Source organism: Lonchura striata, chromosome 1 (genome assembly GCF_050655825.1).
Source record: "Lonchura striata isolate lonStrDom1 chromosome 1, ASM5065582v1, whole genome shotgun sequence".
NCBI classification, from domain to species: Eukaryota; Metazoa; Chordata; class Aves; order Passeriformes; family Estrildidae; genus Lonchura; species Lonchura striata.
The window spans coordinates 104,518,218-104,542,655 of record NC_140703.1 but is presented as its reverse complement, the minus strand read 5'-3'; the positions used below and the strand labels follow the sequence as shown (position 1 = coordinate 104,542,655).

General features: G+C 44.1%; 2 protein-coding genes across 7 annotated transcripts in view; one reads left to right on the top strand and one right to left on the bottom strand.

Moving 5' to 3' along the window:
• The first annotated feature begins 5,828 nt into the window (after positions 1-5,828).
• Positions 5,829-11,405, top strand: KLHL34 (kelch like family member 34). Its single transcript, XM_085559678.1, has 2 exons — positions 5,829-8,139; positions 8,281-11,405. Exons 1-2 carry the CDS (start codon positions 8,068-8,070, stop codon positions 10,177-10,179), a joined length of 1,971 nt encoding a protein of 656 aa, XP_085415804.1. The 5' UTR covers positions 5,829-8,067; the 3' UTR covers positions 10,180-11,405.
• The window catches only part of CNKSR2 (connector enhancer of kinase suppressor of Ras 2), a 206,079-nt gene continuing 192,954 nt past the window's right edge, over positions 11,314-24,438 (bottom strand). For 5 of the 6 annotated variants that reach the window (XM_077781642.2, XM_085559605.1, XM_077781641.2 and 2 more), the window contains 2 exons: positions 17,027-17,223; positions 11,314-14,046 (listed from right to left, as the gene is read on the bottom strand). In XM_077781642.2, the coding sequence (XP_077637768.2) occupies positions 13,831-14,046; positions 17,027-17,223 (413 nt within the window). In that variant the 3' untranslated portion in view covers positions 11,314-13,830. The remainder of the gene's footprint in view (positions 14,047-17,026; positions 17,224-24,438) is intronic. The other variant, XM_077781645.2, reaches the window with a different exon arrangement.

Sequence of the window (24,438 nt, the reverse complement as noted above, 5' to 3'; positions counted from 1 at the left end):
GCAGAATGAGCACAACCTAGCAGAGATTATTGCTGCCCTTCCCCATCACCAGGGCCTGCTCTCTGCACACAAGCCACTGACAATCTCTACACAACAAGAGTCAGTCCATTAAAAATAAAGTGCTGTAGCTAGAAACTCACCAGTCTCTCCTCTATAGGAGATAAGGGGCTCAGTTGTAAAGGTCTGATCTTTAAAATTACCTTTATTCTAACAGGACCATTGGGAGTTGATTATACCCTGAATATCAGGTGAGAAAGCTGGCATATAAGGTTGAAAAATTAATCTGAGACAGACTCCCAAGATCCTCTGTGCTAAGAAAGTTATGTTTCTGTTTGTTCCAGAGTTGATGGCAAAATTTCTATTGGCTTTGAAGGAATCAAAACCAGTCTCTATTTCCATATAACTCTGTAAACTTTGGACTGAAAAGCAGTTATTCAAGCACAAAGTTAATTTGAAGAAAATTGCAAAATATAGCTCCGTGCAGAAGATCTGTTAGACTTCTAACAGCAATTTTATATCATCAAAGGCAAATAAAACCTGTTGGGGAAAAACAGACAGGTGATTTGTATGGTGACTGCTTTAATATTCTGTTTATACTTTCAATTTACAGCCTCTAAGCCACAGTCAGGCGTAGCAGAAATATCAGGGTGTGCAGTTTGTTTGCACAGACTGTTTATTTTACATGTTCAGCTGGTGTGTGTCAAAAGTGAGTGGATATGGCTATTTCAAGGTATGTCCTGACTTGAGTGTTTTCTTTCCAGACACTGTAATCTTCAAACCCTGGAAATTATGTTATGGTGCTGATGATGGGAAGTATGGGAGAATTTACCTAACACAATCAATTTTTTTATAGGTTTTGACTTAGCTGGTGTAATGAAGTGCTATACCAGCAGTGTACAGTATCTGCCTGCATAAAGATAGGCTGAAAGTCTGCCTCCAGTCTAATTTGTGAAGTTAATATTTTGACTTTTCTTTTGGTGTTTTTTGGTTTTGTTTCCTTTCATTTTGTTTTTTTTGCCAGGGCTGTAGGCATATTCATATGTTACTGTGAGCTGAATGAAGGTGGAGAGATTATCTACTGCTCTACATATATAAGCCTATTCACTTTTTGAGATTAGGTTTCTTCTGACCATATTTCTTATTTTCACAGTACAAATTCAGGAAATTTTCTTTGTGGCAACTTGCTTGTTTGACCATGGTTCAGCAAAGAGAAAGACTGGTAGAGGATGAAGGTAGGGAAGCCCTTTCAATATGGTCAAGTTGGCCTAAACTATTCTATTGCTGTCCCTGAATGGCAGGGGAAGGTGTGTTGCTCTTAGACATTTCAAAGTTTGTGTTACCCCACAAAGAGTTTCAGGTTCATCTGTCCCCTTCACCTGCTTTTTCTTCACTTGTCTACAGTTTCCTTTCTCGGGAGTGACAGAACTAACACAGAGCAATGATTTTCCTGCTTCAGGCAGGCTGCTGCTCTGTCATGCCAGGTCACACTGCTGGGGCTCAGGGCATGAGTGGTCACTCCCTTCAAGGGTCACTTATGTCAATCCTTACCCTAGACACATGAGACCAAAATCAGCTTGCCAAATAGAACAGCCTTTCAAGCTGTTTTGGGCATACTATGTGTTTTTTCTGTGCAGGCAAACATTTTCACTTCCATAATAGAGTCAGTATTTGCCTTGTTCCTGTCATAAGAACTCCAAATTAAAATTAATAAAAGTAAGATCATAGCACATTAATTCTTGGAGAGTGCCTTGGAGATGAGAGATTTGGCTCACTGCTATCCACAGTTTATGTGCATGCCCAGCTGGCATCCAGATCCTTCATAGAGGAGGAGAAATTTGCTAGACTGGTAGTTTGTCCAGTGTCATTGGAGAGGTGACACTTTCACCCTCCATTCCACTGTCACCTTTGGAAAAACTATAAATGTATAAATGTTAGAGTTAGAAACAAACTTCCCATTTTTACCTTCACAAGAGCAGAGGTGTGTGTCGTGTTTTCTCGTGTCCTATAGTGACAGGGGTAAATGACACACATTCCATCAATGTCTTTGTCACACTCCAGTATGGCTTTATTCAGTCAGGAGTCATTGAGGAAAAAAAGCTCTTTAGACACCTGGGGGTTTGTCATCCATCCTTCATTCTTTGGCATGTGCAATTAATTCCAGCTGCACTTCACCCATGGGTGCTCTCCCACTCTCAAACCTGAGAGCTTGTGAATAAATGAAAAAGGATCAGCATGTGCAGGGGCAATCCTTTCACTCCCAAGGATAAGCCTGAGTCTTATATGACATGGAGGGACCAAGTCCAGCTCACTAAGTGATGTGGGGGTGCTGCTGACAGTGATCACAACAATGATGACAATAGTGTACAGACTTTAGGAACACTTTCAGTGATCAGCTGAGTGTAGACATGAGGATCTCATTGTCCCATGCAGTAACAGCAGCTGATTGCACTGTAACCTTTACTTTGCTCACCAAGAGTCCATGCCTTGGAGAACATTTTCATGAATGTGAATTAGGAAATCAAAGAGGATAGTAGAGCTGAATCCTAATAGCTGATGTGAAAAGCACTTGGTTTCAGAGACATGCAGCTTTACTTCAACACTGCAGCTTTACTTCATCTCTGTGGTGTCCCAATACAGGAAAAAGTCAGTTTTCTCCTCTGTGCTCTCAGAGCACTGGTTGTACCTTACTTCTCTATCCCTATAAAAACTCATCCTCCTCCTAATTACAAGTAAATGCATTCAAAGATCATTGAATGTGTCAGGCTAGTCCTCATGTCCTTATCCTTTTCTTAGACCTGAGGTGTATCCCAGCTGTAGGGGTTTTGTGCTGGATACAGGTATCACCATGGAGATCAGGCCAGGGTGGGCTGGGCTGTGTGCAGGTGGGTGGCTGTGTCCAGCCAGGCAGAGGGGAAAGCTCAGCTCTCCTGCCACGAGGAGTCACACAGCCCAGCTGTTGCCACCACATCAGCCATCCCACTGCCCAAGCAGATAAGGGCTGGGAACAGAGTTCAACCAGCCCCAAGGTCTTTGGGAGGCAGGAATGCCACATGGGGGTCAGAAATGTTCCTTTTATAGCAGGAGGGCTTCCATACGTGCAGACAGGACCCCGTGAGCAGAGCAGCTTCAGCCAGGGCTGTACAAACCCATGCTGTGCAAAGTCAGCAGCCAGAGGTGTCTGTGAGCATCCCCCAAACTGGAGGCAGAGGGAAGATGTCCCTGGGCAGGGGTTGCAGGTCCCTCTCTGCCCCAGCAACAGCACAGGCAGCACTGCTTGCCCAGGGCTGGAAGCCAGGGCTCAGTGCAGAGCATCTCTGGTGCCACCTGCCCATCACAGGAACAGATGAACCCCAAGCAGCCCTCCACCCTCAGCTGTGAGATGCTGTGAAAGCTATTAGTGCATCTGCTCTGAAATGGGCTCATTAAAATACACATTCTCCTCCATTATCCTGTGGCTGCAGTGCCTGACTCATCCCACTGCAGTTACTCTGGAATGGGAACCCAAGTTTAAAATTTTCCAACTTTTTTCTATCCACCAGGGAAGCTCTCTGGTGATAGCAGTGGAAGCTGGAACAGCTTCTGTCTTCATGGGAGGCAAACAAAACCTGCAAAAACAGAGAGAGAGAGAGAGAGAGGAGATAAATGAGGCACTGTCCAATTGAAAGTCTGTTATTTCATGTTGCCTTTCACAATTTGACACGGGATGCTTTCTTGCACAGCTGTAGCTGGTGCTGGAGTAACCCAGCTGGGATGTGGTCACTCTCAGCCCAGTGTGCCAGTGGTATTTCCCCCTTTCCTCCTCTTTTCCCACAGAGCACAGAAGAGTGCCACACAGCCATGGCTTAGCAGCCTGGTCTTGCAGCAAGCTTTGGCTGGGGTCCCTGCTCTGACTCCTGACCATGCCACACCTCACCTCTGCCCAGGGCCAGACAGAGCCTTGCACTCAGCTTTTCTGCCAGCACTGTCCCCAGACACAGACCCCTCTGAGGTGACACAGGGGTGGGCACAGGGGGCTGAGGGATTGCAGAACTCCCCAGCTCACAGGGACAGTGTCCTGTGGGCACCCCTTGCACGGGGCTTAAAGCCACCAGCAACCCCAGCCTCGCCCTGCCAAAATGGAAACCTCACGGCCTCAGCCCATGCAAGCTGAGAACCTTCTCTTTTGCTTTTATACACAGACATGATCTCACCAGACATTGCTTTTAGCTGCAAGAAAATTCCTCCCTCTTACTGTTTTGCTCTTAAGAACTTCTTTCCTGGGCTAAACATGCTTTGCTTTAAATAGATGTGCTGACCCAAATACTACCATGAATGATTATTCAAGGATGAAGAACAGACTGGAGTCCAAAGATTTTTACAAGACAACTTAAATCAATATGATCTTTCTGATTAGCACTTCTAGGAAACCTGTATGGCTATACTCATTACTTGGCTCATTTTGCTGTTATTTGTTCATGCAGTACATTATCAAGCATCTGAAATATTTACTCTGTTGTCCCCTGGACTGCACTGATTTCTTTTGGAACAAAATGTAGCTTGATAATCTTCTGCTGTGGGTTTTTATAACTAATATTTTACAGTAACCTACTTGTTAGTAATGAGCCTAGTATCACTTATACAACTCTTTTTATAATATTTACCCTTAAAAAATAATTTGCACCATTTAAAATATTAATTAAATTGTTTATTAACCAATGGCCTACTTGCAATATTAAACTGAACATGGCATTGCAACTTGGGACATTTTTCAATTTTTTATAGCAAAAACCTCTGCATGTGTGGAAGCCAACATTTTTCACAGCACACATCTAAATGTTTTTTTTTTTTATTTCAGACTGCCTACTGTAATAGAGCAGTCACTTCAACAGAAAATATGCTGAAAGCCTGAAATCTAAATCCAATTTAAAGTCTAAATGATGCACATGATTAAAAATGTATTATCTATCCCACCAAATCAGCATCATTGAAACACTAATATTTCCCTAATTTTAAGCACCATCTAGTGAGTCAAACGTTAGATCTGATCTTCCAAATTACACCCAAGGAAAATAAGATCCTGGTTTGACTGCATCCCACTTAGTGCTAGGTCTCGTGCTGAGATTTGTAAGTCAGCTGTATAGTCACTGTCTGTTCTCTTAGTAATGGACATTAAATATTCCTCCAAAGGTGCTGGAGACCTGAGCTTCTGCATGAAGATAATTTGTTTGTTGACAAAGGAGGATCTTGGCTGAGCAGGCTCCCTAGTTAGATAAGGCTAACTGCCTGGAAGTGAAGCAGGGAAAAACCTCATTTTGATAATGATAATTTTTTTTATCACTCCAGAGCAAGGGATTGGAAAGAATGTGGTTTTATTTCAATTATAAGCAAAAAAAAAAAAAAAAATCTCCAGGCAAATAAACAGCTTTATAAGGATCATGATTCTTACTACTTCCATTAGCTGGCTTGCCATGAAGATGAAGTAGGTCTGAGAGAGAATAGCACAGTAAATCTGCATACAATTATAGGACCTGCTTACCTGGCACTGGTGTTAAATCAGTTCAGTTAAATCAGCACCAGGAACTGACCTGTATAAACAGCCCCCATGGATGGAATTCATTTGGAAAGCAAGTGATGCACAGCTGGCTGGGTTAACATGGGCATTGGTTGGGTTAACAGGGATGTTCAGACTGAGCCTCTCTGAAATTGCAGAGCTTGTGGCTGGAGCTGTGCTGGTACTTTACACGTTCTGGTGCAAGAGCAGGCAGTGGCCTGGCCTTGCTGGGAGTGAGGAAAAGGCACATTGCCTTAGACAGCAGTGCCTCACTTGGGAGGCAGGAGTGTCATATGGGGGTCAGAAATATTCCTTGCCTGCTAATGCCAATACCCTCAGTTGGCCAAGCCATACATTTGACCTCTTTGTGGTCAAATCTGGGTCCAGGGGAAGTGGATTGATTTATGTGTCCCCAGCCCTACCAGCACTGGCACTTCAGTGATGCCCGGGGCTGGTGGACCAGCCCAGCTCTGTGCCCAGGGTCCCTCTGGCTGCTGCAGCCCCTGCCCAGCCAGTGCTCACCTCTGCTGAGCTGTCTCTGCTTGGGAGGTCACACAGTGAGGGAGGCTGGCCTGGGCCACAGACAGCTCTCTGCTGTTCTGGTTTTGGCTTTTCCCCATTGCTGCCTGTGCATCACCTCTGGCTGTGCCACAGCAGCTATGGCAGCGCCGGCTAAGGGCTGGAGGGGGACAAGAACTGTTGACTCGCCCCTCAGGCTCCCAGGGAAATTGTGCTGGACAGTGCCCACCTGCTATTTCAAAACAGTGGAGGTTTATCTGCACCTCGTGTTACAGAAATTTGGTACCTGGTGGGATTTAATCAGGGAAAGCAGTGTCTCTAGTGGGAGTGGGAGCATTTAAGGCCTGGTCCCTCATCACCAGGACTCATGACTGCTGAGGGGTGATAGAGGTTCCTGGCCTTTGGTCTCTACTTCCAAAACAGGAGAAGTATCAAAACTGAAGCTTGGAATCATTTTCTCTAACACTTGAAATAACTTAGTGTTGTCCCAACTTGGACATTGGCAAAACTGCTGGGAAAAAGAAACAAGCATCCCTTTTCTCCTTCATCCCTGCTGCCCATACATGTTGTGTTGCTAGCAAAGGGAAAGATCTTTTAGCAAAAGATTTGTGGTCTATAAATGGTCATGATGGAAAGGGGATTCTAGCAGGAACTCAAATTTCAGAGCTATACAGCAACAAAAAAATAATGTTTTTGGAGTCCTTCTCCACAAAAAGCAGAGCATGTGTAGATATCAGTCTGTTTAGCAAGACAGTTTAAGCTCACTGGAACAGGCACACAGCATGCACAGTCCATATTAGGATCCAGTCATCTCCAAACACTGCTTAGCTACAGGGGTAAGACAGAATTTAATGACATCACATAAATAAATATAAATTGATACAGTAAAAAGGCTTTACCTTGGGCTTAAGCAAAAAGCAAAATTTTCCAGTCCTGTGCGATCCTTCTCTGCTCCCAAGTCTGCTGGCTCACAGTGCAGCAAAATGATCAGGCATTTATCAACCCTGGCAAGCTCTGCAAGTCCTGAGAGTGTTTGACTTGGAAAGAAAGGTGTTGGGACAAGATTCCTGAACACCTTCACCCAGAGTTATGCAGGGAAAAAAAGAAGAAATAAAAGCAAGCTTCAAGAGGTCAGAATGTGTAGCCTGCCCAGAGCTGCTATTCCTGGTAGAAATTAGACCCTGAAGTGCCCAGGTGAAAATCAGGGATAATCCCTGTATAAGTGCTTCTAATTGGGACAAACTGAAAGTGAGGAAGTTGAGCAAGACAGCGCTGGCCCACCCCTGGGGGCTCTGGGTTGGTTCCCAGCTGGTAACTGAGAGCAGAATTATGCAAAGCCTCCTCTATAAACAGAATTTGGTTTATTATGGCCGAACTGGGGGAATCTATTTTTATCACCACTTTGTGCAAATGTGTTACCCTTGTGATATCCAGCCAGGTCATTCCAAGTCAGCTGCTTTGGCTGTGGCTGTCACTGGAAGCTCCTCTCTCTGCCCAGTCCCTGGCCCCATTTCTCAACCACCCGGGGTTGGCTCCCAGGCGAGGGGGACGAGGGGATGAGCCTGTGGCTATTCTGGTAGCTGTGAGCTATGGAGGTGTCACGTGAAGCAAAGAGCCAGAAATGCATGTCAAATCGAACCACTGACTAATCATGGTATTTTGGTTGTCTTAGTGGCTGCCAGGGAAAGATTTATGGGCTCAGAAAAATCTTCCCATAATAATCCCTGGGTGCTGATTTGATCTTCAGCTGAGGCTTCCCAGGGCCGTGCGGAACGAGGACGGAAAGGGGGCTGCTGTCCCGGGGTGGTGACGTCTAAACTGATCCGAGTTCAACATACAAAGAAGAGGAGAAAAGTCAGCGCTCTCTTCTCATCTGTGTCTGCTCAGAGCCACGCGCTGGCAGCCAGAGAGGATCCCTTTGATCTGCCTGTGGAGCAAGAAGGGTTGGGGGCGACGGCTGAGCAGACACGAAGGGCCACTTATTGGGACTGTCATCTAGCTCCCTCATCTGTCACCTGATGGCCAGCCAAGCAAGGGCTCGGCACAGCTGTGGACCCTTCATCCTTGTGCAACTTGTGGAGGCAAGAAAAGTAAGCATCCTACAGCTGATATGACATTCGGCTATTTTTTCTATAAAGGAATGAATTGAATTCACTACAAATCTACTAACTGTCCCCCTATGCCAGGCAAGATACTGACTTGTTATTTTGGGTTGGGCTTTTCTCTAACAGCTGGAGGTCTGCTGGGCATTCAAGCAATGGCTCTTGAGTAAGGCAGCTGTTTCAATATCTAATTGCATTTTAGCTCTAATAGCTCAAGAGAAAAGCATTGCATTTTCTGCCATGAGCTACTTCCTGTCCTACTGCAAAGCACACTGCACTACCGTGCTTGCTCAATACCAAAGCCTGAGATCAGAGGGCTTTCTCTGTGACATTTTGCTGAAAGTGAAAGAAAACGAGTTTCCTGCACACAAGTCCTTGTTGGCATGCTCCAGTGACTACTTCCGAGCCATGTTCAAAAATTACACCCAAGAGTCTAAAGCCAGTGTCATTCACCTACAAGTTGTCTCACCCACTGGGCTCCAGCACATCCTGGATTTCATTTACACATCCTTCCTGCCCCTTTCCTTTGAAAGTCTGGAGGATACCTTGGAAGCTGCAAGCTACTTGCAAGTCACTGATGCTATCGGCTTGTGCAATCAGTACTTAGTTAACAATCTTGCCTTGGAAAACTGCTGCTACTCTGCCAATGTGGCCAGGAAGTTCTACCTGCCAGACGCCCTAGCAGCTGCAGAAAAATACATTATCAAAAATGTCTGGAAGCTGCTGGACTTGGATTTGTCAGGACTTCTTGAGCTGAACTTCAGGTCTTTGCTAGCAGTGATTCAATCACCAGATCTCCCCATGGTGGAAGAACGCCGCCTGTTGAATCTTGTCCTGCTGTGGTTGAAGCAGGATAAATCCAGGCTGGATCATGCAAGCAGCCTTTTAGAGCACATAAGATATGGTCTTATCCCAGTGGAAGAGCTGAGAAAAACCTACACACAGTCAGAAGTGTCCCTCTCAGCAGGTATTAAGTGCTCGATCATAAAAGCGATAAATTATCACACATCTGTATTCAAACAGCCTGTCGTGCAGGATAAGTCCACCACACTGAGGAACCAGAAAACTCGGATCATTCTGCTGGGGGGAGGCACAGCAAGCGAGGGGCTCGTCACTGATGTGGTGGCCTTCGATGTTTACAATCACAAATGGAGAACCCTCACACAGCTGCAGGACAGGGTGCAGAACCACAGCGTGTGTGTGGTGGGGAACTTTCTCTATATCTTGGGAGGAGAGATAGAAAGTGGTACCCTTGGTGATGCTAAAATTGGAAATACCTTATCGGTTACAAACAAGGTCCATCGGTATGATCCGAGATTTAACACGTGGACCCAAATCACGGGCATGCTGGAAAAGAGATACCAGTTTTCTTGCTGTGTGCTAGGCAGGGATATCTTTGCCATTGGTGGAAGGGGTGAGGACGGATTGCTGCATTCATCTGTGGAAGTCTATGACATCAGCAGAGATAGATGGAGGAAGGCCAGGGAATTGCCATGCAGGATACACGGTCATGCCAGTGCTGTCTGCAAGAACACCATATACATCTCTGGGGGCAAGTACTCGGCCTCAGCCAGCACAAGCAATGACGTTTATTCTCTGAGCTCACCTGAAGGGCAGTGGGTGAAATGTGCCCCAATGAGCATTGCTCGGTTTGGGCATCAGATGGCAACAATCAGGGGATCCATTTTCACTTTTCTGGGACTGTATGAACCTTTCTCTGAAATAGAAAGGTATGACCCAGATCAAAACCAATGGACTCGGTTGAAACCGCTGGTCTACGATCGATTCTCCTATGGCCTGGCAGTGGTAGAGGAAACAGCTCTTCTTATTGGGGGAAAGAAATGGCAAAACTCGCTGGAGGTCTCCACGCAAGACGTGGTTGGCTATGACATTGACAACGATGGCTGGGAAGAGATCTGCAAGGCCCCTCTGCCGTGGTGTGGGCTGCAGTGTGCTGTGCTCCAGCTATCTGAGGTGGCCGAAGAGCAGGACAGCGACAGCCAGCAGAAGAAGCTGCCCAACTGCTGAGCTCCCATGCTGAGGAACATCTATCCCAGGAGATGAGTGAGCAGGGCATTCCTGCACTGGCACTGGCACTGAACATGAAAGTGGAAGTTTTGCTTGGATAAGCCAAAAGCTTGGTGGAAACAGGCAAGAAAATCTGGCTCCAGCACAGGAAACACATCTAGGATTTATAGAGCTGGAAGCTGATCTCACTGAGCAAGGATGTAGCAAGCAGCACGCTTAGAGGCGATGAGTGAGAATTGTAATCCTTGACTTTTGGATAATACCAAGATAGCAATTAGTAGGTGTTGCAAGTGGGATTTTTAAATATTAAAAAATATAATCCATATTTTCTGTTTTCTTAATCAGAGGTAATTTTCCCAGCTGGTAAGTGTTATTGAGTTTTTATGCTATGGCTAAGCGAGAGCTGTATAAAGACTAGAAAATTGATGCCTACAAGAATTAGTAGCAAGCATTGCCAAGGAAAAAGTATTATTTGATATACTACTTACTAGGCAAGAATGTCTTAGCTAACCGGCATGAAATTACTGGCAGAAAGCATGGACTTTTCACTATGTAGACTCAGCTACAGCTGAAAGTTAAAAAGTGTTTGATAGAAGCCATTTCTCTCTCAGTGGCCTTTGTTGTAGAACACCTTCCAGATGCTTAATTTGTGTCATTTTAAAGATGCGCACTGCTGGTGATGTACAATTCTTTTGTATCCAAACCCTGTATTGGCTCAGATGGCCAGAGTTGAGTGGATATCTTTATCCTTAGCCTCCAAGAAGTTTCTTACAGGAGTAACAAGCTGTTTCTGATGCCTTGGCATTTACCTCAGCACCATATGCTGTTTATCACACCTGTTCATAAGGCTAAAATGCTTTGTTGCTGTTGAGCTGCTACATGAGAGAACCCAGCAGTCAAAAAGGTTTACTTTCATCAAAGAGTACAAAGGGGAGGGAGGTAACTGAAGGTTTTCAGAAGTCCTTACTCAGTGTCTGCTTACATACAAATCAGCAATTGTGTCACTCCCTTTTGGCCACACTGGCAGCATTTGAAATCACACTGGGGTACATGAATATGTGAAATGTAGACAAAACGGTCAGATGCCACAGAATCAATCTGGTATGGACTAAAGGGAATCTTGAGCCATAAATGTTCATTTAAAAGCTAAATTTATTGTACTTCATTTTACAGTGTTCCCTTTCTAGGCTGAGAGTTAATACAATAAAAATATATATAGAAGAACATTTAATAGTTTTAAAAGAAGGCAGCACAATGGAGAGGACACATGTTCTTTGTCACTAGACTAGCTTAAAAAACTGTAATGTTTCATTTTCACCTTTAAAGCAATCAAGCTAACTTTACTAATGTAAAGTGCAGGCAGAACGGCTGTTGCATAGCAACAGATCTAAGTCTTCTGAACTGCCTTGGTTTTGACAAGGAATCAACTACACAATGTGCATATACATCCATCAGATATAAAGAGTTTTTCATATGAATATATTTACTTTTGGTCCAGTAAAACAATAGCAAGAGAATCTAAATGCTTGGAACAATAGCACAATCCATTTCAAGTCAAGCATTTTTTAAGAGAAATTTACAAAAACCTCACAAATTTAATATACAAGTCAGTACCCATGCAGTAAATAAATGTCCAGTTTATACAAACAATATTCTTCTAATAGTACAAATCTTACACTGGATCCAGAATTCTATACAAACGTTAATACATGATTTGTCATCCAGACAACTTGAATATAGGATTACTGAAAATGGGCTACAGAAAGGCCACTCTTCTGTACAGTTGTGCAAAATCTGCAGAACATTTGCAATCCAAACACAATAACAAGATAGAAAATGAGGGGTAGAAAAAGGAAAAGAAAAAAAAAGGGGAGCAAGAGAGAAAAAGGGGAGAAAGCAAGAAAGAAAGAAAGGAGAGAAAGGAGAGAGGAAGGAGAAAGGAAGGAGAGGAAAGAAAGAAAGAAAGAAAGAAAGAAAGAAAGAAAGAAAGAAAGAAAGAAAGAAAGAAAGAAAGAAAGAAAGAAAGAAAGAAAGAAAGAAAGAAAGAAAGAAAGAGAAAGAAAGAAAGAAAGAAAGAAAGAAAGAAAGAAAGAAAGAAAGAAAGAAAGAAAGAAAGAAAGAAAGAAAGAAAGAAAGAAAGAAAGAAAGAAAGGATTTCTGTCCATTCTTTCCTTCATCCCTTCATGGATATAACTGCCAGGAAATATCAGAGTTCATAAAGTTTAAAGTACATTCACTGAGCTGTACAGGCAATAGTCTCATGTTGGTTAAGAGTACAACTCATGAAAGTATACAGGAGGCTTTTCCTTTCCACATGAGCACTATTAAATCATGAGTCCTAACTTATGCAGCAAAATACTGAAGAGCAGCAGAAATACTTTGTCATGCTCTTAACATTTTTTAAAACCAAGTTCATAAAAAGTAAATATATGATTTAAGAGTTCTCTCACACTTTTATTTCAGGCATGTGCCTAACCCTAAGGAGCTATTTCCCCTCATATTCACTGGGTTGTCTTTAGCAGATAACAAATCTCATGGAAGTTTAAAACATTTTAATTGCCTTGTGAACTCAGCAGAACCCAGAGACATCCCTTCCCCTTCAAAAGCAAACCAGAGGCTTTTTTACTCCTTGGTTATTTTTCAGGTTCCATGCTCAATTCTGCTCTCATCACACATAATCCCTGCATACAATACAGCCAAATTTCACAGCTGAGAAAACACATAGGAAACTACTTGAAAAATCCAATTCACTCCTTTTCTATTGTGGGAATCTTCAAAGCATCTCAGATTTGAAGCATTTCATTGCAAACCTTTTCCACTGCTGCTGTTCAGGGCTAAAGAAACGCTGCTACCAACGATGTTGAAAGTCTACATTTTCCCTTTTGCAAATCTGCACATTATACTGATACCTTCAGTGCAAAAGCATCATCAATCACAGTACCATGACTATTTTTTTTAAATCAACCTAATGTGATTAAGAGACAACACACAATTTGGTCTTAATTTAATACAAACCAGCATTCCTTTGCAGTGATGGTAAACCTTAGCAACAGGCTTTAAAAAAAGCACAAGGAAATAAGACCTAACCTTTTGACACTTAAACTCACATTAGTTACTTTTTGTCTGCTGATTTTCACCATTTTATATGTTTGACAAAACTGAAATACAACCACTGCATTATACTTTCCCCCTGTTATTTAAGAAAACTCCTAGAGTTTCTCATTAAATATAAAAATTGGTTTTCTCCCACCACCAAAACAGTACCTGCACTCCAAAAATGCAATGCAATACTGGAATTATATAATATAAAATATCATTGTAAAACTGACCTTTGATAACAAAAGCTTTATAGCATGTGGAACTTCCTGCATGAAGGCCACAGTCTTCCAAAAATGCTTTTACATACTTTTTTTCAATAGCTAAAGATCATGTTTTTTTAATTCACAGAAAGTAAACACAAGCAGAGCATTGGTAGCTTATAAAATATACAAATCCTCATTAAAGAAGTGGTATCATTGACCACTGAAAGTTTCACACAGCTGAGTAACATTAAAATATAATTTACTAGAGCTCTCACATATTGATATAAAAACTACTTTCTGCACTTAAGTAAAGGGCTGGGGTGTAGCAAATGGACAAAAAGAGAGACTTTCATACATGAGTTTCTATGTAAGAGTGAGTGTGTGCCAACGAGGCTATAAGTGCTTCAACCTCAGAGGAGCCATTAACAGAGTCCCTCCGCGGGCTGCTTTCATAGGTGTTCATGAAGAGATCAAGGTACATTTCTTTCCATTCTTGAAAGTCTCTAGACGTCAAGGCTGGATTATCCAGAACTTTATCTATAATGGCTACTTCTCCTTCCCTGGCCTGTGAGAGAAAAGGAATAAGCAAAGAGTTAATGCAGGTGATGAGTCACTGACAAAATCAATCACATCGGTGGAAGCAGAGAATGGGGGGTAGAACTCAAGCCTCAGAGCCCCTGAAAGCACAGGGACTACCTGATCTATGAGCACTCACACACAGAGCCTTTCTACAGGGTGTGCCACATTCCCCTGTGGGACTTGGGCTTCCCTTGCCTTGTCCAGAACCCTCAGTAAGAGTCCCTATTCCACCACTTGCCCCCTTGTTCAGCCCCAGAAAAAGCAAGTCCTGTACTATTTCCTATTAGCTGCTGCATTTCTCAGGGTGGGTTTCACACAGCAAAGTGCCATCTGTTTGCTCTCGATCAGCATCACAAGTACTGCGTGGGTGTGTGGGATGCAGACACACGCACACGCCCAGCCTCCTGCCCGCCAGCACAGCTACACCTCCTCACCAGGCTTGCCATGGGGCACCTGAGCTCTGCATTGCAAGGGCTGTGCAAGGAGACTCACAGGAACGACAGCTCATCTGCACTACAGATCTGCTGCATGCCAAGGGCTGGCTGGCTGCAACCTCTTCCACCACTGACGTGGCAAAGAGAAGGCAGAAAAAGGGAAAATATAGCTGCTGCTGCCTCCTTATGCCCCATGGAGGCAGGGATGTGACTGTCCCACAATCCCTCTCTGGCGACTGGGTCACAGAGCTGAGTGTCACAGTAAGCCTCAGATGTACCCACAGCCACTCACAGCTGTTGCAAGTGGTGGAAACTGGGTGCCACAGCCATAATCCTTGGAAACACAGCCAACACACACCTCTGGTTCCCAGCACTGCTACTCAGCACAGGAATGGCATGGCCACAACCAACCTCCCTCCAACCTCCCTGCAAGATGGGTTTCACACTCCTCATGGCTAACTCATATTTTCCATGTCCATACTATGAGTAATTAAATCATTCTGGCTAGCATGGCAAGGGGAAATATCAAGCTGTGTATGATGGAACAGATCAGAAGGGTCAGAGACATCTTCCTTAAGCAGTGCTTTCATTGCTGTGCAAACAATAGCAAATTAACACTACCTGCTAGAATATTCATTTCCAGAAAGAGAGGGCAAGCTGAGAACATGCTGTGGAAAAGGAACCATGGGAACTCCTGATCACCAGATCTCAGCTTGAGCTACCATAACTTATTTCTCACAGATTATGGCTGGTCCCACACCTCTGCAGTACCAGCCAGGCAGCTCATACTCAGTCATCAGAGAATGATTTTATGTTGTCACAGGACAGAGAGCACAGGGGTCTTTCATGAATGACTTAGAAGATAGGACACCAAGAGCCAGAATCAGTTTGGAGGACTGTCTCTGGATATTATTATGTAGGATAAAATTCAAGGAGAGTTCAGAACATCAGTGCCAACAGGCTAGTGCAATTGGCTGCACTCAGGAGGGAGAAATCACAGGTACTGATAAAAAGCAAGACTAATTGATTAGGTAATAGCAGTAGCTACTGCTTGATACAATTGCCAGTAGTGTGGCAGAGGTGGAGCTCTGGGCTGTAACGCAGCCAGTCACAAGCTACCATGTTGTCACTGCAAACCAAGCATGTGTCATTCTATGCTGCTGCTCTATGCAGAAAACAACAATTATCTGTCTTTGCTCCTTGCTGCCACTGCATTTTCCATTATTGGTCTCATGTACATAAGCATGATTTACACCAATCACAGTCCAAACAAGAGTGCTGACAGGCTTAGAAAATATGGCTCATGGACAGAGAACGGAAAAATTGTTTGCTTGGTGCAAAGGAAAGAAGTTCCAGAGAAGCACAAAACCAGGAATGTATCTCAGGTATCAATAACCACTAACAAAGAGACAATTCAGCATGGCAGCAGGCTGCTGATGCTGAACCACAGCTGTGGTGTGAGACCCCACTGTGGTACAAACCCAAAACTACAGCGTGAACCTCCTGCCACCCCGATGTCTGTGAGCACTGTGATTTTGTTTCAGTTTCTCATGCTTGAAGAAGCCATGGACAGCTGTGAATGTTGCCCTTTTTTGTCAGCCTTCAACCCTACAAAGACTCACATGCCAAGATAATAATGCAAGTTGCCTTCAAGGAGATGATGCAGTACAGAAAGTTAAGCACATGTAGGATTTCTTTTCAGTATGGGAGCCCCACAGCATGAAAATAATATTGTCTAAATGCTTCTCTAGGTGATAGAAAACTAAATTAATTAATGTTTATAAAGCCCTCTTTGATGAAAGCTGTTACAACATGCACTGTACAATTATCTGGTGGCTTAAAATGTGGTAATTTAATATAGTTAACAGGGTCCCTAAGGAAATCCAGCATATTGTTTCCTGAAATCTCTATCAGGGCATAACTGAAACTGCTGTAACAAATAAAGGAAACTGACAAGGAGACTAAAAGAGCTGTAGTACATTTAAAATTACCATATAAATTTTAAAATCTATTATTATCACTACTTATTTAATCAATCTTACTGATTAAATACAATGATCCTATCAGTTTTCACAGAAACCAAGCATACAGTTTCCTCCTGGACAAGCTCATCAATTAGAAAACAGTCAAATGTTGCAAAAGATACTGTTCTCTTCTAAAGGCTGGCTTTGTTTAACTTTAGACTTTGGCAATTACAAAATGAATGTGTTTTGATAATTCAAAACCTTCAGGGATAAAACAGGGATTAAGGTTTCCTCCAGTAATTTGGTGTCAACTTCTGTTAAACTAACTAGAGGAGGAGCAGCTGACTGAGATTAAATACAAGAAAAAAAAAGAAATTGAAACTGATTCCCTCACTTTGACTGCTCTCCCAGGCACATTTTTCTCTTCTTTTCAAGCAATGCTTCCCCATGTGTCCCTCGTCTGCACACCGGGGCTCAGCCTGGACTCCAGCTGCACACAATAATCTCTGATTACAACACAGCCCGATCCAACCCTGGGGCAGGATTTTTCCTCCCTGTTTTATCTCACCTTTAAAGTGCTTTTCAGAATTCGCAGCTGGTGCAGTTTTTCATTGACTACTGGATCGCTACATCTCTTTATAAAAGATTTCTTATACTCCAGCTTAGTGGAAATCCGGTGTTCTCCTAAAGGAGACAGGCTGGCCTGCTCCAAGGCTCTGTACAAATCTTGCAAGGAGTCTGCTGTTTTTTCCTCTACAGTTTCAACTGTAATGAGACAAAGGGGAAAACAAAAAAAGGAGGAAGAAATAGAGAAAGCAATAATGTATCATTAATGTGATTACATGAAGACCTATAAAAAACCTTTGCCAAATGTTTAACAGGTTTAACTAGACCATAAGGAGAATATTTCACACCTCCTAAGTTCCAGAAAGGAGCTCAGAACTGCTCCTTCTTGCTATTGGCCTTCACAAGAAAGGGAGAAAAACTTTCAAGAATGTAAAAACGTGACATGCAACAAAAGAGGGGAAAAAAGAGAAATAGCTCAAGGTGCAGTAATATTAGAGTGACTTACTAGCAGAAATCAGATTTCTGGTACTGCAGTTACATAGTTCTGGTGACTTCCTTATTACAAGCAGAGCACCCTGGGAGCATCCTGCTAAGGATCAGGGATCACATCTCAGACTGAAAGTGCTGATAACAGCACACAAGAATATGTGATGGTGGTCCTGGAATGACACATCCTTTTCCTTCCTAGGAAAGTTCACTTATTTTTGTCTCTTATTTTTGATACTCAGTGGTGTTGTTCAATAGTCAGTAATGCTGTCACTTATTCTGGTCTGTTACTTTACTATTACCTCATGGTTCAGCAGCAAACTAGAGACTAAATATAAGAGCCATGACCTGGCAGCATAGCAAACCAAAACAGAGCTGTTTGCATTATAGTTTTGTTTAAAAAAAAAATCAATATTTATTGTATACTGTATCAAAATAAGAAATAAGAGAAGTATTTATTTATTATAGGTTTAAAATATTTGTTCTAACTAGTACTGAAAGCATTTAAAAAGTAAAAAAGAAAATAAAGGTTTTGCTTCTTTAAAAACAAAACCAAGCAAAAGCTGGGGATGAAGTGTTACTCTGATATGAGCATCTGAAATGCTTCATTTAGAAAACATCAAACCACTTCAACCTTTCACACAATGTTTCCCCCAGAGGAAAATCTTTGGTGACTCCGTACAAGCTTTGCAAGCACCAGTGCAGTCAGGATTAGCAGAGTGGGGATCAGGATTAGCTGGGGCAGCTCTTGGGACAGTATTGGCTGTGTCCCATGGCTGTGTCCATGGCTGTGTCCATGGCTGTGTCCATGGCTGTGTTCCATGGCTGTGTTCCATGGCTGTGTCCCATGGCTGTGTCCCATGGCTGTGTCCATGGCTGTGTCCATGGCTGTGTCCCATGGCTGTGCCCATGGCTGTGTCCATGGCTGTGTCCCATGGCTGTGTCCCATGGCTGTGTCCATGGCTGTGTCCATAGCTGTGCCCATGGCTGTGTCCCATGGCTGTGTCCCATGGCTGTGTCCATGGCTGTGTTCCATGGCTGTGTCCCATGGCTGTGTCCCATGGCTGTGTCCATAGCTGTGTTCCATGGCTGTGTCCATGGCTGTGTCCCATGGCTGTGTCCATGGCTGTGTCCATGGCTGTGTCCATAGCTGTGTCCATGGCTGTGTCCATGGCTGTGTCCCATGGCTGTGTCCATGTCTGTGTCCATGCCTGTGTCCATGGCTGTGTCCCATGGCTGTGTCCCATGGCTGTGTCCATGGCTGTGTCCATGCCTGTGTCCATGGCTGTGTCCATGGCTGTGTTCCATGGCTGTGTCCATGTCTGTGTCCATGGCTGTGTCTATGGCTGTGTCCATGCCTGTGTCCATGGCTGTGTTCCATGTCTGTGTCCATGGCTGTGTCCATGGCTGTGTCCATGGCTGTATCCCATGGCTGTGTTCCATGGCTGTGTCCATGGCTGTGTCCATGGCTCTGTCCCATGGCTGTGTCCATGGCTGTGTCCATGGCTGTGTCCCATGGCTGTGTCCCATGGCTGTGTCCCATGGCTGTGTCCATGCCTGTGTCCATGCCTGTGTCCCTGCTGTCCCTTGCACACTGACACACGTTCACACAACACCCAGACACTGCCTGTGCTCCCGGAGCCCTCGGGGAGCTCCCAGCCAGTCCTGGCTTTCACACTGTGCCTGTTCTCCTGGCTCAAGGTGCCTGTGTCCTCCAGAGGTTTCCTAGAAGCTCTTGTAGGAAGGCTGCTTGGTTCCCAGCATTTACCCTGGGACACCCTGCTCCAGGACAGTCATTTCTACTGGCTGAAAGTTTGCCACATACAGAAGCAACTTTCAGTAAAGAACCTCAGTGTCCTCATGTGATTAGAGGGTTTCTTATCAGTCACCAAGAGAGAAGACAGCTTGTGTTTAAAAGTGACATTTTTAGCCCATCAAGAGCTACCTGAGGCCACCTCCCATTTGAACCCGTACTATGCAGTAGGGCAACAACTCTCCTCAGGCTCAGGCAAGAACTCCAGAAACCCAAATCTCCTCACCCCATCACAAAAAGTGTTTGCTTTTGTACAGATATTTATACAATTCAAGAATTTTGCAATCAGCAACTAATCTTGCTTTATCTCTCATATGTTTATTCCTTTGGCTTTTCAGAGGGCAGATGCTTTTAAAGCACACATTTAAATTTTTTTTAAAGAGATATGGAAGTGAAGAAAGATTGGAGACTTTTTATAGATGGAATTATTTTGAATTTGCATAGAGCTCATCCCATCCTGTGCTACCCTGCTTGGTGAGCTGGGGTCATCACTGTCAATGGTGGCCAGAACTGAAATAAAATAGAAGAGACTCTTTTCTCTTTCTTGTAATTTTCTTTCTTATTAAAACATTCAGTAGCTGAATAATCATAGAGTGGTTAAAATCTTTTGTGGTCTTGATTTTTATGCTTTCTTACGAAGTCTATGCAGCAATGAGGTCAGAAGTTTGGGATCTATCAGTTCCTATCAGATGAATGCTGATGTCCACCAGTCTGACAGCTGTGGAAGGGGAATGATTTGCTAAAGGGCAAAGGGAAAACTCCCTCCTGGTCTGACACACGAGTATTGGACACCTGTTTCTCTCTCTCTATCCCCTTCTCATCTCTTGCTATGCAAGGCAAAAGAGGTCTTTCCTCAGGTGTCCCCAGCAGCACTGCCAAGGTTGTACCCTGAGGGGATTAGGGCAGGGATGGCTTCCCTGCATGAAGAAGCAGGCCAGCGCTTTGTTTCCACACCATCTGAATTCACTTTACTAGAGAGATCTAGAGCCTGGATTGGCAACCAGCCACTACACCCAGGCTTGCCATCAAAAAAACATGGTTTCCTAAAACACAGAAACTCTCCACTAAGGCAAAATGCAGCATTTGAGTTCAGTCCCAAGGTCAAATACAGAATGACAAGTGAATGAACCTGGATGACAAAATGGCCCCTGCCCAAGAGTATAAACCCTGTGCCAGGGGGGCTTGTCCTGCCCTGCCCACATTGCTGGCGTGGGATCTGCATGGCTGGTGCTCCTCAGGGCTCATTCCCTGGGACAGGCACCCACTGCTCGACATGGGCCTCAGAGGGAGCGTGGACACCAAACCTACCAAGCTTCTGCCCTTCCCTGAATGGGAACAGCTCTGAGCCGGCCCAGGAAAGGCCCAGCACTGTGGGGGCAGAACACAGGCTGGGTCAGTGCTCTGCCTGTCAGCACAACACTGACAGGAGGTCTCTGGAAGGCAGCAGCACATCACCTCCACACGGCTGGGGCTGCGTCCCCCACCACCCTGTCACTGACTCGGTGATGTCACTATGAGCAGCACGTCAAAAACGGGACAGGATTTCCTAAAGAGGAAAGAGGAGGAAATAAAAACAAGTCCCTTAAATGCCTTGCTGCTGCTGAAGCTGGGAAAGCTTTAAAGAGGGCAAGATGCCATGTTCACCCATGGTGGGGGAGAGGGCAGTGGGTGGCACAAAAACACATCCCCAGCCCTTAATATTTTCCAGAGAAATGCTGAAGGTGGTGCTGCTGCTCTCAATGGCTCTCAGTAGGCGGGAATGAGATTACACACACATCTCCCCTCCCTCAGCCTTCTGCTAGAGGCTTTGATTGATTTCCTGTAGGTGTTGGTGAAACCCTTGGCACCATGAAGCATCTGAGGTATTCTGTTAGATATAGAGCTGAGCTTAACACATATTTTCTTTTTAAAAATTGGTGGATTTGTATGCAAGTCATGCTTTTACAGCATGGCTGTCTTGTTAAAGAAGAATAAGACATCTGGTAATGTTTTGTTTAAGTAGAAAATGAGGTCTAATAGGATTTGCAGGTGACCTCAGACCAGCAGCCAACACAACAAATTGTTTTTCTCACTCATTTGGCTGCTGAGTTGGGGGTTGCATCTTTCCTGTTTCTCTGAATGCACTGCCAGGTCACAGTTTCCACATACTGCTGAAAAGCTGTGTCTTCTCTGAAGCTGTAATTTTGACCCCTGCCCCTCACAAGCCTGAACAACTCTATAACTCAGGGGCAGAAATAAAGCTGCACAAACTGCAACACATGGGATCTAAATCTAATAGAACCCTATCTTCCAAATGCAAGAATACACAGGTACTGAATTTTGTAACAAAGAAACTCCTGCTGTCTTCAAGTGAATGCAAAGTTATTTGCATTTAATTCTGGAGATAATGAATACATCTCTCTAGTAAACATTGTGTTTATTATTATAATTTACTATTCTGCTTTACATAGGAAAAGTTTCTGAACTTTTTGTACTTTGCCCTTAAAATGCAGTAAATCTCTGTAACTACTTTTACATTTTCTCCGGAGTGAGAGAGATGAAGATTATGGTTGAGTAGGTGAAACTCCAACAAGTCAGGAACTGTTTGGGTTCTCAGCATTCAGGAAAAAGCTAGTGGGATTTCTCATACTGTGTTGTCACTTGCTGTTGAAAAGAGCATGCACCAAGCTCTGTGATGTCCTAAGTGTCATCATCTCCTGGCTCTGTTAGGAAATTCATCTTTCCATTATTTCCCTCTTATAAACCAAGATCATAACAGCATAAGGTACTGTTGCTGTCGAGGCAGGACAGGAATGAAGAGACTCTGATCAGAAGGCTGTGAGAGTAAAACTCTGATTTATTCAAAATACACCGCTCTTTTATACAGAGCTTCATGAGGACCAAATCCATTGGTCCTGAAGTGAAAACAGCCCACCACCATTGGTGCAAAGTGCTTGACGCACAGTGATAGAACTTAACTATAAACAATATGAATAACAAGAGAGATAAAAAATTATTTACATTGTTTTCCAACTCTTTCCCAGGCTTCTGCCTGGCTAGAAACTCCCGTTTCTCTCTTTGACTGAATCTGAGACCCACAAGGTACTTCTGTGAAAAGTGACCAGAGAGAAAGTTACCATTGGTATTTACATGGATCAAGAGATGATTGGTCTGTGTAAACTGATGATTCAGGAAGAAGGTACTGAATTAGAACCCTGTAGAAGGTCACCACTGCAGCCCAGCTGGCTAACACACTGCTCTCTGGACACAGAGAATCTCTAGGTACACACTTCTCAAAAATCTGCTCTAAATATATGGAATAACCTCCAGCAGTTTTCAGTAGAGGTCCCTGCACTTCTGTTCATTTTTCTGCTAAGCTCAAGCCACCAAAATCTTGCATGGTTTTTGTCTTTCGGTGAGTTACCAGAGGAGCCGTGATTTCATGTGGGGCTGAGTGAACACAAGTGTCTGTGTAAGGATGGTTAATAAATTTTGTCACTACCCTGCTAACAAGGTCATATTTCAAGGATCAAAACTCTTCATTGGGGCCCCTCTGGTCTTTGCCAGTGCCTCCAGACACCACCTACACTCAACCCCTTTGCCTTCAGACTTCTCATCCTGACTGAAGGGCACTGCTGCCACCCTGATGGAATTCTCCATTTTCCCAATATCCTCTTTTCTGTTTGCTCCCTTTTCTGCTCAGTGACGCACTTTCCTTCGCTGCGCGACTCCTCTCACACACGCCCACTCCTCTCCTTGCAGTCAGCCCTGCATTTACCAACCTCTGCAAATCCCCAGAAAGCCAAGCTGCTGTGAAGTCTGTGACAGAAGTGAACAAGGCACAGTCAGACTGAAATCTCCAGGCTCCATTGAAATTTAAACTTCCATTTTCACTCCTTTTGGTGAGCTCACTCCCTCTGGCAGAGGAACCAGCTAACCTCAGGTTTCTCAGGATATTAAGGAGGCAATTTTGTTAGAATACATCACTAATTACATTATTAAGCAGCTGCCATGTTATTTCTTCCTCCAAATCCTAAAGATTTGCTTCCAATTTGACAGCTACACCTTTTTGCTTCACCTTTTGTGTAGGGGAGGCATTTACCTCAAGTGTCCCAGAGACCTGGGAGTGAGTAAATGCAGTAAATACTCCCCCAAAACAAGAAGCATCCCAGGCCTCTGGGAAGTGGTCTCAAGTTAGGTAAAACAGCCTTGGGTGTACAAACCTCCGGGTGTTTTTTTTGTCTTTTTCTTCTTGACCCTGATGTGTCCATGTTTGGAACAGACATCCTGGTCTGCCACAAGCTAACAACTGATATAATTCCAGCAGCAAGAAAGCTTTTGTAACCCTCCTATGCCACAGCAGGTTCTCTCTGCCATGTCTAAAACAGGGACTATCAAACCTGCCAGTGGTTTCACTGCCAGGCAGGCAGAGCAGCACACAGAGCCCTGCTGACCCCTTGGGAAGGGGCAGCTCTGCAGCAGCTCTGCAGCCCCTGCTCCAGCTGTGCCAACAGGCAGGCAAGGGCTGTGGCCACAGCGTGCAACAGCCTGGCTGGGCTTCTAAACCCCAGGGAACACTTAGCAGAGACTGAAGGGATCTCCCTAGGTACTAGATACAAGGTGAAAAAGAAGAAGGAGGAAAGGAGAGTGGATGTGGATTTTAGCACTGTCGCAGCGAAGGGGAGAAAAGAAATTTCTGAAGAAGCAGTTGGTTTCTCAGTGCAAGGCCCAAATCCATCTTTGCTGCTGTTTAGGTTAATCATTAAGAGTCCAAATTGCCCAAGAGTGAGACATACCCAAATGCTTCTAATACAAAGATTCAGGAATTAATAATTTTTAACACTATTTAGATGGCTGGCTGGCAGACTAAGCTATGTATTTCCTTACCTCCTCCCCCCAGGCTAAAAGGAACAAAGTGGTGAAATCAATGTAAGGCTTAAAGGAGATGGTGTCTGCAGAGCTGTGGCTGTCCATGTCACTCCTGCACAGGTATGGGGGGAGTTACAATGACTGGTAGCTCCTGGTAGCTGACTGGTACAAGCTCCTGGTAGGAAAATGTTACAGGTCACATCCCTTATTACCGAGAAAAGGAAGAAGTAACACAGGATTTAATCCTGGCATGGTACAGCAGGCAG